Raw genomic sequence first — 13,967 nt, 5'->3', positions numbered from 1 at the left:
CTGATTCATTCACTCATTTAAAATAGCGATTAATTCAGAAACAAACGTGAACTGTCTACATGAGTGCTATAGCTATGCAGGGGTTTGTCTCCCAACATAAAAACATTAAAATTTTTTTTAAAAAAAACTGTTGGGAATTCATACAGATTTATTTTAGGATTATATTTGACCCACAATTTAATCAAAGTAAAATCAAAGTGTGTATCTTCACCTATGATAATTTGTGAAAGCAATGAGAAAGATCTGAAGCGGCACATAATGGATTTACTTGTGGTTTGACACTTATAATTTAAAAATGTTTTATGTAGCCTACAAGTAAAAAACAATAGGCTTTAGAGACCAATTACACATTATATGCTACTAAATCATCCTATATCTGATAGAACAGGACAATGTATGATTGACCAATCAGAATCGAGTAGTCCAGAGAGTCGTGCAATAAACGTACACAGTGTATATTTTACAGTATGTTCAGTGTACGTGAAGTGCAATGCAGGAAATGTCATCATAAATCAGATACCACATACATATGACAAGCTCAGAGATTTGAGTCTCTGTTATTGAAGAAAGAAATATTTATTTATAACCATATTAATCATGATAGTAATAATAATAATCATAATAATATAATGATTTCATTAATAAACAGTACTGGTTGTTTGAAGCACATTGGATGCATACAGAAAGAAAACTGAAATTTAGAGTACAGATCCAGGACAGCAGAAGTTTCGTCATTTCATTGTAAATAGAATACTTTATATTGGTTTCTTTTTTTCTATAGTTTTTTCCCCCCCCACGCATATGTATTTGGAACAACTTCAAAATTTGAAAAAGAAGGACCAAGAAAATGAAAACAAACAAAAGAAAAACCCAAATGATAGATTTGTTGTTGCGTAGAGCTCATGTTGTACATGAAGAGAACCTTTAATATAATACATTTTATATTGAGATGACAGAGGAAGTAGCTTTTGTATATTTTCAGTAGAAAACAAAGGGGCTGGAAGCACACACACACATACACACACACATACGCACACATACACATCCAAGCTACATGGAAGGTAACTATCACTGAGACAACTAACTTGACTTCCATTCAAACTCTTGTGCTTCGGGGATCTGGCAATGACGATGAGGAAAATCAGGTTGGCAGGAGTTAATTTTTTCCTTTTTCGTGTTGGGAAAAGCAATTGCCAAGATAAGTTTGTCATTTCCATTGGCTTGACTGTGTTTGAATGAAGTTCAAGGAAACTGTGCAGACACAGGTGAGCTGCATAGCTGGTCTTACACCTGCCCTAAGATCTAGAGCAGACGACCAGTGTAGATTTGAAGGACGTTTCTGATGAAGGAACAAGTGGCAGATACATGCGCTTGAGTCTCATCGTAGTTCTGACAATAGACTATAAGCAGACTACAGTTTGCATTGGTTCTCTGCTTTGGGTCGAGGAAGACGGCGAATGACTTTGGTGCTCAGGTTAATGGGCTGTTTGAGAGGAAACAGAGAGTAGAAGGAAGACAACAAGCCAAAGAATACAGTGCAAAAGCTGACATATACCTCACAGCAGGGTCGGAAAAAACCAGGACATGTAAACAAGTAATGTCTCATACGGACTAAAGCAAAGAAATAAACCCAGAGGTCTCGGATCTCTGTAGAATTGACATCTTTTTGTTAGGTTGTTCAGTCACAATCTCTTCCAGAGCAGAATCCGCCACTCGGTTTTTAGAGTCCCTGAAACAACACATCTTCGCCGAAGTTCCCGTTGCTAGCTTTCGCATCTGACCCAGCGAACTGTTTTCAATGATCCTTCGGGTAACAAAGTAGTACAGTCGCTGAGATAGAAGTCACCAGCTTTGTAGAAAATAAAGTTTTGTTCTGAGAGGAGAAATGCAGCAAGGAAGATTAGCATCATTACCTATGGAAGGGAACACATCAGTTCTGTCATGTAACACCTGAGTCCGAGGAAGCGCATGATTTTGCAAAGCTTGGGAATGCTGTCTGTAGAGGTGGGCTATCTATTAAATGTACCATTTCTTCCCACTGAGCCAAAATACACACTGTAAAAAGCGTGAAAACGTGCAGTTGTTATTTTAAAGATGTATTTCTACCTGATCTGACCCACTTGCTTTCATCTTGGTGACCTAATGTAGTCAGGTTGATTCAGTCCTGTTAAAATGAAAATGTTGACCTGAATAAAACCAATAAATCTAGATTGAATGTGGATCAACTGTTCTCCATTTGCATAAAGAGAAAGAAAAAAAATGAATTAAAGAAAGTGGCTGTCGATAAAAGCCAAAGAGCATAATTCTGCTCCGTCTCCTCCAATCGTTTTATGTCTTTCTGCTATTGTCCTGCAGGGTCATGATAATGTCCGTCGGCCAGCTGGAGTGCTCCTGTGGTCAGCTGGACAGTACAGTATCTCCGTCGGGTTTGGCTTCGAAACGAAGACTTGCTTTACCATGTCCACACATTTACAAAGTACTGCTTAAAAAACAAAGACATGTACATAAAAAGTTGAATTACATTCAATAGCTGAACCAAATATACAGACAACAGAAACAATGCCACACAAGTGAAAATCTCTCAGTACTTGCATAAATCGTCGCCGAAAATAAACCTGGACCACCATCGAGAAACAAAAAAAGGTACAATCCTCTTGAAGGGTCGCAAAGTCACAAATAGATATATCCATATATAAATGTTTTTCATACTGGTAATACAATAATACAACATTAGTAAATGGCTACAATCGACGTTTGACCACGCTGAGCAGCATGTAATTAGTACAACGTTTAAATATATAAGGATGTGTCACTGAAATGGAGCTCATTAGAAGTATAAAGGTAATCGATTTTTAATAAAACTTTTGCTCGCAACCCTATGACTAAACTGGCATGTCGTTTTCCACCTTGCAGCGGGCAGGAACCCATTTTCAAGATGGATAGGGAAACTCCCGTGACAATACCAAGAAGACAGCTCCAATTTTCTTAATTTGTAGCCTCATGACACCACATACAAAAGTGTTTACTACACAGCACGGCCACCTCCACAACACTACAATGAAATGCTTTTTGGTAGCCCTGGGCTCCGGGGCCGCCGCGACCCAACACAACTCTATAAAGCCCCCTTCCGCCCGTAACCACTCACACACAAGAACGCACGCACACGCACACGCACACATCCCAGTAAAACCTGCCGGCGGGCCATTTCGTATTGTGCTACAAACAACAGCGGGATGACACCGCATTCCCTCCTTCGGATCGGGTGGTTTATTTACAGTGTCTTCTCTTGTCCCATTCGATGCGACACCTGAATAACAACCTGATGTATTGATTATAGTGGATCTTCTGGCTGAATTTTGGAGTCCCATGCAAGTTCGTCTGCCTTCGTTTTTAACCTCTAGACGGGATGAATAACAGCTTTGAGAAGATCGCTGCCCCATGCTAGCGACTAAGCCTTTTCTCCAAGGAAGCAATGCAGTTCAACCCACGACAAAAACGTACTGATGGAAGACCCAGCTGTGCCATATACTCAAGGGCTTTGGATGAAGAGGGGCCACATGGAATCGTGTCTGGTGGGCCTTTAGCCTCTCTGCCCGGCCTCCTCGCGCAGGCCGGACAAGGAGGTCTGCGGTGGGAGGGGGGTGGGGGGTGTGAAGGACCAACACGTACACCCCCCTCCCCCCCTCCTACAGCACTAATTCATCACTCTGTTGCTATTTGCACTATTTGTACTACTTTTTTTCTTCATTTCTTTTTTGTAACATATTTATACATACATATATATCGCTATATAGATATATACACTCATCTTTTTCATCTTTTTGAAACCATAAACTTAAAAAAGTTTAGAAAAATAAAAAGTTTTATGATGACCTCTCCTCTTCTCCTCCACCTGAAAGGCTGTCCCAGGTGAAAGCTAACCCCTTTTTTCATCCACAGCTTGGCTGCGTCAGTCTCGCGTCCCTACAGAGATATATAATGCCTTCTCCTGACAGCCTCGGTGTAAGGATTTCCTCTTAACTTCTTTTTGTATGTTTTTTTTTTCATTGACGCTTTTCTTCCTTTATCCTTTTTGTTCCTTTTTAGCTGATGCTCTTCTCCTTTGTCTTCTTTCTTTATATTTACTAGATGCAAAAGAAAAAGAGAAAACATGAGTTAGTCTACATTGTATGCTGTTGGACTGCATGCAGACTGTTTAACATGCACATACAGTGGGGTCCAAAAGTCGGAGACCATGCATTTCCATTGCAAATTATATTATAAGCATGACAATATGAAGGAACATTTTAATTTAATAATTCCTTTGAAATATTATTATTATTGTTTGTTTTTTTTGACTTTTTTCCATTTCCATTTTTCTATTCCAAATCATATTATCAACATAATGATTTGAAGGAAAAATCTACTGAAAAATCCTATGAAATAATGATGATAATAACAAAAGTATTTTTCAAATTTCCACAAATTAAATTATCAGCATAACAATTCGAAGGAAAAAAATCTATTGAAAAATTCTTATGAAATAATAAATAATATAACAGCATCATTCAAGATACTCTAAAAACCTAATGATCATGCTATCTAGAAAAAAAAAAAAGAATATAGAAATAGAAAAAAATAGAAATATTTCTTATTGATTTAACACCGTAATTTAATCATAAATGTTTGTTTTACATTTGTCTAAATCCTACACCTTTATTCCCAGGTTTAAATTACATTCTGAATCCCAGATTTTTCATTTGATCTCAGACTTTCGGACTAATTACACGATAAAAATGCAAATCATTTAGCAGGAAAATATGTTCTGATTACATTATCTTCCATGCACCGGCTCAATATCAGAAACAATCCTTGGGTGTAACGCTAAACACACATTGAGGAATTATCTCCCAAATCCTGGATTATAGTAACTGAACTGAAAATAGGGCTCAGCGGGGAGGGCTTCCACTAAATTTTCAGCATAACGAGTGAACCGGATTGATCAGAGGCTCGGCGATATCGTTGCAGTCTGAGGAGGATGTTCGACACTGAGTTGAGAAGACGTCCACCGGACAGGAAGAGAAAAGCAGAGAGAGAGGAGGAGGAGGAGGAGATTCCGGGGTGTCCTGGGGGCTCTCATCCTGAAAGAAGCTCTCTAATTCGGGGAGATATGGTGCCGTGCGGAGAAGCCTCAGAAGAGGGAGCGAGCTGACTTTAATTTTAACATGACTTTGTAGTTCTTCACCCATCCCTGGAGGAGCACACAGATGTGCTCCGGCATACTGATCATGCCCAATGATGGGCCTCTGTTCTCTGCTCAGGGCGTAATATCTCTGGAACAGACATGGGATCCTCAAGTTTTTGCTTGACAAACATGAACAGAAATCGACTGAGGGAGATGTAAAACTGTTGGTGGTCAGCCATGTCGATGAAAACCAAAACGCTGGTAACATGATAAATGCTAAACCCCCTTTTCAACATCCTATTCGAGACTATTTCAGTGACAAAACTGAAAGAATGTTAAAAAAAAAATACTAGGTATTAAAAAAATACAATGAAATAAAAGATATAATACATTTAAAACAATTAAAATACTAAATATATATATATATATATATATATATATATATATATATATATATATATACACACACAACCGTTCAAATGTTTGGGGTCAGTAAGATTTTTTTTTATTGAAAGAAATTAATACTTTTATGCTTCAAGGATGCATTAAATTGATCAAAAGTGAGTGTAAAGACATTTATAAAGTTACAAAAGATTTATATTTCACATAAATGCTGTTCTTTTGAACTTTCTATTCATCAAAGAATCCTGTGAAAAAATGTCACCGTTACCACAAAATCACGGTTACCACAAAAATAATAAGCAGCACAACTGTTTTCAACATTGATAATAAGAAATGTTTCTTGAGCACCAAATCAGAATATTAGAATGATTACTGTAGGATCATGTGACACTGAAGACTGGAGTAATGATGCTGAAAATTCAGCTTTGACACCACAATAATAAATTACATTTTAAAATATATTAAAATAGAAAACAGTTATTTGAAATTGTAATAATATTTCACAATATTACTGTTTTTACTGTATTTTTAATCAAATAAATGCAGCCTTGTTGAGACATCTTTCAAAAACAGTAAAAAATCTTACTGACCCCAAACTTTTCAACGGTAGAGTATATATAAAACATTTACATAAAAAATAAATAAAATAAAAAATAAATAAATGTATATATATATATATTACTATCAATTACATCCATTTGCATCAAGTCTAGCAAAACAGAAAAAAACTAAACACAGACTTATAATTTTCCTTTTATTTAGACACAAAAATTGCTTATGTATTACTTATTTTTATCTTATGTACATAGCTTTACCTACTGAATCTTGAAGTCCAAAAACAAATGGCTAAGCGAGAGCAGAATGTACCAGTTGGATTTTAACAGATGACGCGATTCATATAAGCTGAAACTTTCACAATGTTAAGCCTACATGAAATGGACAGCAAAAACACATTTAATACTACGGGTTATACATACAAAAGATGACTGCGATATGTGCTCACATATATTTATATATATATAGTATTATGTACAAAGAGTACAGTTTTTGCTTAAAAAAAAAACATTTTCTAAAAATCCCCTGACAGAAGAAAATTGCACAATGAAACGGCACACGGAATAGACACAATTTTAAATGACAGAAAGTTAATGAGGTAACAGCAGATATAATGTTAAACTGCGTTATCGTCCAGTGTGACCCAGTCTGGGTCTATTATTGACATCATTCAATGCAATTTAAGCCGATGCATTGTGACCTAAACAGTTATATTATATTATTAACTTCTATTTTCTAGCTTCTAATTTCATCCTGTTTGCAGTTTTGCACCCTCAAACAGACCTCTCAGTAAATTAACATTTGTGCCATCAAATTGAGAGAGATGAAAATCTGCTGCTATGTGGACTGGCCCCTGGCCCAGGGTGCCATCTTACAAATCACTGCATTAACAGAGCTAATTAAACAGGCAATCTTTTAATGGCCCACTGCGGCGTCCATGCAAGACGGAGACTTCCATCTTGTCAATCTGCAAGCTCACACATTCATTTAGACGACTGCAAACTGTCTCCTCAGCAGTCATTTCATGCTCAGCGCTGTGTTTTCCCTCTCTGCCTAAATGCTGGAATTACATAAATGGGTGATTGAGTCCTAATATAGTCGCTTGATTAGTTTAATTGTCTGAAATAGAGATGGAAATGCCTTAGTCAAGAATATGATAGTCTTTTGCATGAATTAACTCAATCCGATTCATTTACAATTCTGCATAGATATTTAACAAGAGGAAGCGGTTTATGGTCAAATTAAAAACGTAGTTTTGCCACTTTTTAGGACTAACCAAAGTACGTGGTTGGAAGCACCGAACACAATGAGTATTTCATTTCAAAAAGGCTCGTAAATGACCACTCTGAGTGAAAATGTGAATGCAACAAAGTCAATTAAAATTGTGTCTTCCACAAAAATTAAACTGAGGTCAGAGGGCAGCGTAAATACCTTCCCGATGTAAGGAAAAAAGGACATACATTTAAATAGCTCAACAACACACAGCACAGAGAAATCGACTCACATCTGGACATAATATGCTCTCTCCTCTCCTCAGAAAAGGTATAAACAATTTGGATTTAAAGCCTATTATATTATATTATATTATATTATATAAAAACGTCACCACATAATATTCTTAAGGGTCTATAAATAAGTTTACAAAAGAAAGGACTTTGTACTTTGTATGTTTAACACATAGTGGCAATAATGTTTTTATATGCCACACCTGTCTTGTTTTTCATTTTCAAACTGCTCAACACTAACAACATTGTTCAAAGTCAGACATAATAAAAATGTAAAGAAAAATAAGCTTCAATAGAGAAATTAAAATCACAATGTTATTTACAGTGCATGATAAATCTGGTATTCCATTCCCACAGAAGACTATTCAGCTTTTGTATTTTGCTTTCTGATAAACAATAGTTTGGATATTTAAGGAAAACAAGGTCTTTTTTTTAGTCCACTTTTGTCCACTTCTCCCAAATGAAAACATTTACGGATCCCCGTACATGACTGCGGAGAAATATGTATCGTGGCCACAAATTTGTTCTCTCGTTTTAGTTTAATTGTGGCCACAAATTAAGAATTCATTCCCACGACTTACTAATTCGTTCCCTCATTTTAGTAAATCGTGGCCACGTTGAACTAATTTGCTCCCTCGTTTTGATTTAACTAAACCAAGGGGAAGAATTATTACAAGGTGGCCACGATAAGGAACTAATTAGTAAAATGTGCAGATGTATTAGTAAGTCCTGGGAACGAATTATTAATTTGTGGAAACGATTTAGCCTACATATATTTTCATATTCAATACTGATTTAACAAAATGTAGCTTTTAGTTTTGCTAATGCTTGTACAGTCTACATAAACGCCTGCCTTTGTGCAGTTTTTCCCTCTTTTCTTAGAGCCAAGTGAGCCGCACGCAGCACTAGGGGAACAAGGACACATTCGTTTAGGTGAAATATTATGTTGCGCTGTAGATTTCTCCCTACAAAGGTGGAAAAAAGCAATGCATCTAATCTATGTTTTACAATAGGCTGCTGTGATTTCACACTCATGGGAGAACGGTGTGTCTGAAGAGGCAGCCGCAACAGCTATGGTAATAGACTGAGCAGAACGGCTGTGCCACGCGCCTGGCTGGCCTAGTGTATCTCCAAATGAGATCAGTGGTTATTGACTCAATGCTGTTATCTTTAATCTGTGGAGTAAATTACTTTGGATGCTGCCTCTCTACCCTGGTTTCTTTCCCCTTCTTCTATAACTCCACCCTTACAATTCCATTTGAGGGGTGCAGGCTGCTATTTACTGGGGGTGTGCGTGTGTCTGTGTGTGTGTGTGTGTGTGTGTGTGTGTGTGAGACACGAGGACATGATCAACGCCCAGAGGAACCAGGAAACGAGGGAGGCCCTATTTCACTGGGAGGATTACTGCCACCCCCAACTCTGTCTTTCTCATTCTTCTTCTCTCTCTTCTCTAAAGGCCTGGCATGTCTTATCACAGGTCCTGTATAAAGTGCTGGGCCTCAGGGGGAATGTCACCTTGGGGGAAAATCTCTCACCTTATAGTGCACAAGTGCTTCTCCATTGAGAAAAGAACATTAGGCTGGATCTTTTTGGAAATAGATCACTAGACTTTCAAGCCTTATTCCACATTTTACAACTCATTTATTATGTTAACTAATGTCTGGGTGAATATGTTTCTGTTGTATTTATAAAAAACGAAATACATACAAGCGTTCAAAGGTTTGGGATAAGTATGATTTTAAAAAAGAAAGAAATTAATACTTTTATTCAGCAAGTATGCATTACATTGTGACAGTAAAGACATTTATAAAATGTCACAAAAGATTTTAAATAAATGCTATTCTTTTGAACAAAACATATTAAGTAGCACAACTGTTTTCAACATTGATAATAAGAAATGTTCTTGAGTGACAAATCAGCATATTAGAATCATTTCTGAAGGATCATGTAACACTGGAGACTGGAGTAATAATACTGAAATTCAGTTTTGCCATAACAGCAATAAATAAAAATAGAAAATAGTTATTTTACATAGTTTTTTACTGTTTTTTACTAAAATAAAAGCTTTGGTGAGCATAAGAGATCTTCGTAAGCATTTAAAAATCGTACCGATCCCAAACTTTTGAAAAAAAATGTGTGTGTTCAAATATGTTTTTTTAAATAAATTGATTAGAGAAGTTTCTTGTTCAATAATAAGTTGTCTGACTCTATATGAAGAGTATGTTTGTCTCTTTCCTAATTGTTTCCCTGCACAATATCTTAAATCTTCCCCTATTGGGAACTCTTAGCCTGGCCTGTCCTCCACATACATTTTAGACTTTACTAAAAATGTCCTGAAGATCTATGACTAGGTCGCATACTCTCAGCGCTTAACACGTAACTCAACAACAAATCAATACTGGAACATGTTGTTTCGAACATCATAAGCGGAACTCTCTGCAAAGGGAGCAGTTTCCCAGTGGGTAGTGGGATGTCTTTTTATTTTAAATGTATCAATCCCTATAGTCCGATACCCGGAATATCCCTGTATCTTTGTTAGTTAAAATGTTCTATTCAAAATTATGTTCAAGCGGACTGCGTCTTCCATATTAACATAAGCGTGATGGAGATTTCAGCAATGAGCAGTAATTGCTCCCCCTGTCATCTCTGTTGCAGTGGGATTCTGGACATCTCATCAGCTAGAGGGTGCAATAGACCGTGTAGTGGGGAAGTGTTCTCTCTTTCCACATTACTGCACTATGTTTATTTACAGAATGCCTTCTGAGGAGCAGAAGCGGCCTTGATTAAGTGTATGCTCTTTACGTGACATCTAACAGATTAAAACTGAAGGAAACCTTGCTGAGGGCATTCCTTCATGAATATTTGCTTTTGCTTTGAAACAGGCAGGTTTAGTTTACCTCACAGGTTTAGTTAAAAATATGAATTGTAAGCAAACATCAACATTATATCATACATGTACTCTAAGATTATTTCATTGTTACATATTTTGCTTTTAATGCCTGTAAATAATAAGTAGATTTGCGAATGAGAAAATTGAACCAGATTTGCTGATTTTATGGCTTTGTTGAAATAAAAACCAAATTATTATTATTATTATGGTAACACTTTACAAGTGTTTTTCTCATTTCTTAATATTAGTTAAATTAACTAACATGAACTAACGATGAGAAAAATATTTTTTTACAGTATATATTAACCTTAGTTATTGTTCATTTTAGTTCACAATGCAGTGACTAATATTAACAGATACAACTTTTGATCCAAAAAATGTAATAGTAAATGTTAAGATTATCATTATTAGTGATCAATAAATGCTGTAGAAGTATTATTTGTTAGTGCATGTTAACTTATGTAGTTAAGTAATGTTAACAAATGAAACCTTATTGTAAAGTGTTACCATAATAATGATAATAATAATAATAAATATAGCTGCAAGCAGCAAGTATCGGGGCCAAGCACAAAGAACACGATAAGGCATGCCAACATGACTGGGAGCATCAGACAAATTGGCAAACCATTTAGGCAAAATGGCTGAAAAATCATTAGTAGAGTCCTAGTAATATGATTTAATGGTTTATCACTTTTGACCAGTAGCTGTTATGAAATTGATGTGGTGGGGTCAGAGTAAGGTGAGACAAAGTTTGATGTCAATATGCCAAAGCATTGCAGAGATACAGCTTGCAGATACAGATACAGAGTCATTTTGGCATCATGCCTCGAATTTTTTGCAGCGGTATACAAAAACAGTTTTGTGTATCAACACGAAACACATAACTTTTTGTCGGCACAGTCTGAAGATGATATGTTTCAGATGATGTTTTTTTGTGAAAATCGGACAAACGGTCTAGGAGAAGTAGGTTTTGAAAGAAAATCACAATGGCGGACAGGAAGTTATGCAGACTATGGCAAAATTGGTATCTCAGGAATGACCCAAGGAATCTATTAAGAAGTTTCATTACAATAGGCTAAATTAATTAAAAGTTATTAGCATTTTTGGAAATTTCATTAAAGCCAATATGATAAAATTAGGTATTGTTCGACTCAGCATGACACACTGAAACTAAAGAGACCAGTTTTGTGGTTTTTGGCTAAACCGTTCAGAAGTTGTAAGCAAAAAGAAAAAAAATCATATCTCCTAACCACTAGGTGTCACTGCGCCAAAACTGTGCAGGTAACCTTAGGTCATGGTTGTCATAGCACACACCAAGTTTGGTCAGAATTCGCTAAATCGCTGAGGAGATATAGCCTCACATCCATTTTGACACGCTCTTCGTCAAATTTGTTTGCGCGTTATTTGAAATTCGCTTTGACGAATTAACTTGATTTCTGTAACTTTTAGTCACCATGGTCTGAAGATGATCCGGTTCAATTTCTGTGAAAATCAGAGCAATGGTCTAGGAGGAGTTAGAAAAAGTTGTTTTTTAAGAAAATTCTAAATGGCGGTCATATACTCGTCTTGAGCCAAGGAATCTAAGGAAAATAAATTTTGTTTCTAGCCCTTACAGTTCAAAAGCTATTAGCATAAACTTGAGTGCAACTTTGGACAGTTGGTGGCGCTAGAGTTTTTGAGGATCACTATAGTGACATTACAAACTGTCCTCTAACTATGTGCTTAATTACATAAGCGGTTCTGTGGGCTGCCACAGACTCAAGAGCAGCAGAAGAAGAAGAAACGGAAGAATAATAAGAACGCCAATGATTACAATAGGTGCCTAGGCTCCTTCAGTGCTTGTCCACTAACAATTTGTGGAAAAAATTTAAAACCACCAAAATAATACTAAATTCCCATAAAATGTATTTTAAGTCCATCTGTGGCAATAGAATACTTTTTTTTTTCTAAACTTTAAAAAAATCTTGACATCAATCTCCCCAAATGACATAGTTGCAATCATACAGACAATAAATTCATTGAGTTATATAACAGTATGTCAAAGTGAAAGAGGGTGTGAGTGACAGAGAATTACTTGAAAATCTTCATGATGGGTCCATGTAGCTAACTATCATTTTAAACACTACTGCAATATAGTTTTGGTAAACAATCATAGACGCCAAAAGAGATTTGTAAATGAATGTTCCCCTTTGATATTTACTGGAGAAAAAAAATAGTAAGGCTATATTAGTAGTTTACAGATATCATAAGCAAACCTTAGAGGTTTTCTTTTCACATTGTAATGAATAGCAGTCATCGTCACTTCTAATAAGTGGGTGTTCAGAGGGGCCTTTAATGCAAAGACTGCAAATATATGTGTGCGAGTCTAGCGCTGCTGTTGTTTTGCTCAAGTTGCTCATTGCTGTGCCATTTAGTCAGGCAAATAAACTCACTTCCTGGCCCACTCCCTGTCCACATAAATCAGCTGAGCTCATGCCCATAAATCTACACCGCGACTAAATGAGAAAACTCATTGGACAGCCCCCCCGCCCCCCGCCTCTCTGTCACTCAGCCCCTCCCCTCCCGGACCACACATTTCAATACAAACAAAACAGATTCCAAATCAATAGCCAAGCAACAGAAATGCTGGATAACCGCAGGATGATAAGCAGAGCTTTAGACCAAATGTGACTGTTCGGGGAAGGTTCGCGCTTTGCAAACCTTGAAGGTGGAGGTGGGGTGGGTTGTTTGTTTGTGTTTGCTTTCTTTTGTTTGTTTGTTTGTTTTTTTGTTTGTTTGGTCGGGGGATTGATTCTCTCTCTAGTAGGGTGTGAAGCGACTGTAACCTCCTCTGTAAAGGCTAGCCTGCAACATCAAAGATGAAAAAACAAAAAGGACCCAATCAGTGTTAAATAGATTCTTTGGGGTGAACAGTTCTTGAAATTTTCTTCCCTTTCGTCTCGTTTTGCTTTTGCAATGAAATTACAGTGTGAATTTCAGGGCGGGTCGGTGTCAGAGTTCAGAGTTTCACGGTTCAACCGGGTTGCGACTGAAACAGGCCGCTGAATCCTGCTGGTGTATTTCATCAGCTGCTCTTTATCGAACCTCTCCATCATGGCCGCCTGCCCCATAGGTTGATCTGATTGGAGACATCTAACATGCACTGCTTTCTCAGACCTCTCTTAAACCGGACTGCAGTAGTGCCCACTCTACTCTTGCCAAATACAAAAAACTTCAAAGGCTCTATGGGCCGTTCTCCTCAGCTCCGACCCCGTGCAAAATACACACGCCTTAAACGTGGAATGAATTCTGTTCTTACAGAGAGCAAAGCAAACTAACTTTTTTCTAACCCTCTGAGGGGCTCATTATTAAATACTTTTAACTTGTGATCTGCTGGTCAAATATGATTTAATGATATTCATTTCATTCTCAGCAGGCTCAGTGCAAAGTACTGAGAGGAGTTCTGCTCATT

The 13,967-nt window shown here is 36.9% G+C and overlaps 1 protein-coding gene across 9 annotated transcripts in view; it reads right to left on the bottom strand.

The window, feature by feature from the left end:
• Nucleotides 1-557: 557 nt before the first annotated feature.
• Nucleotides 558-13,967, bottom strand: part of rbfox3a (RNA binding fox-1 homolog 3a) — a gene marked incomplete at its 3' end in the record, with an annotated part of 409,261 nt that continues 395,851 nt past the window's right edge. For 5 of the 9 annotated variants that reach the window (XM_082152997.1, XM_082153003.1, XM_082153005.1 and 2 more), the window contains one exon: nucleotides 5,647-13,360. In XM_082152997.1, coding sequence (XP_082009123.1) covers nucleotides 13,316-13,360 — 45 coding nt within the window. Of the gene's footprint in view, nucleotides 4,125-5,645; nucleotides 13,361-13,967 lie in introns of those variants that run through there. The other 4 variants (XM_082153002.1, XM_082153004.1, XM_082153001.1 and 1 more) reach the window with 3 other exon arrangements.

The sequence above is a fragment of the Leuciscus leuciscus genome (genome assembly GCF_965113295.1).
Source record: "Leuciscus leuciscus genome assembly, chromosome: 21".
In the NCBI taxonomy this organism is placed as follows: Eukaryota; Metazoa; Chordata; class Actinopteri; order Cypriniformes; family Leuciscidae; genus Leuciscus; species Leuciscus leuciscus.
Note: the sequence above shows the minus strand (reverse complement) of the source record. Positions and strands in the feature narration are given on the sequence as shown.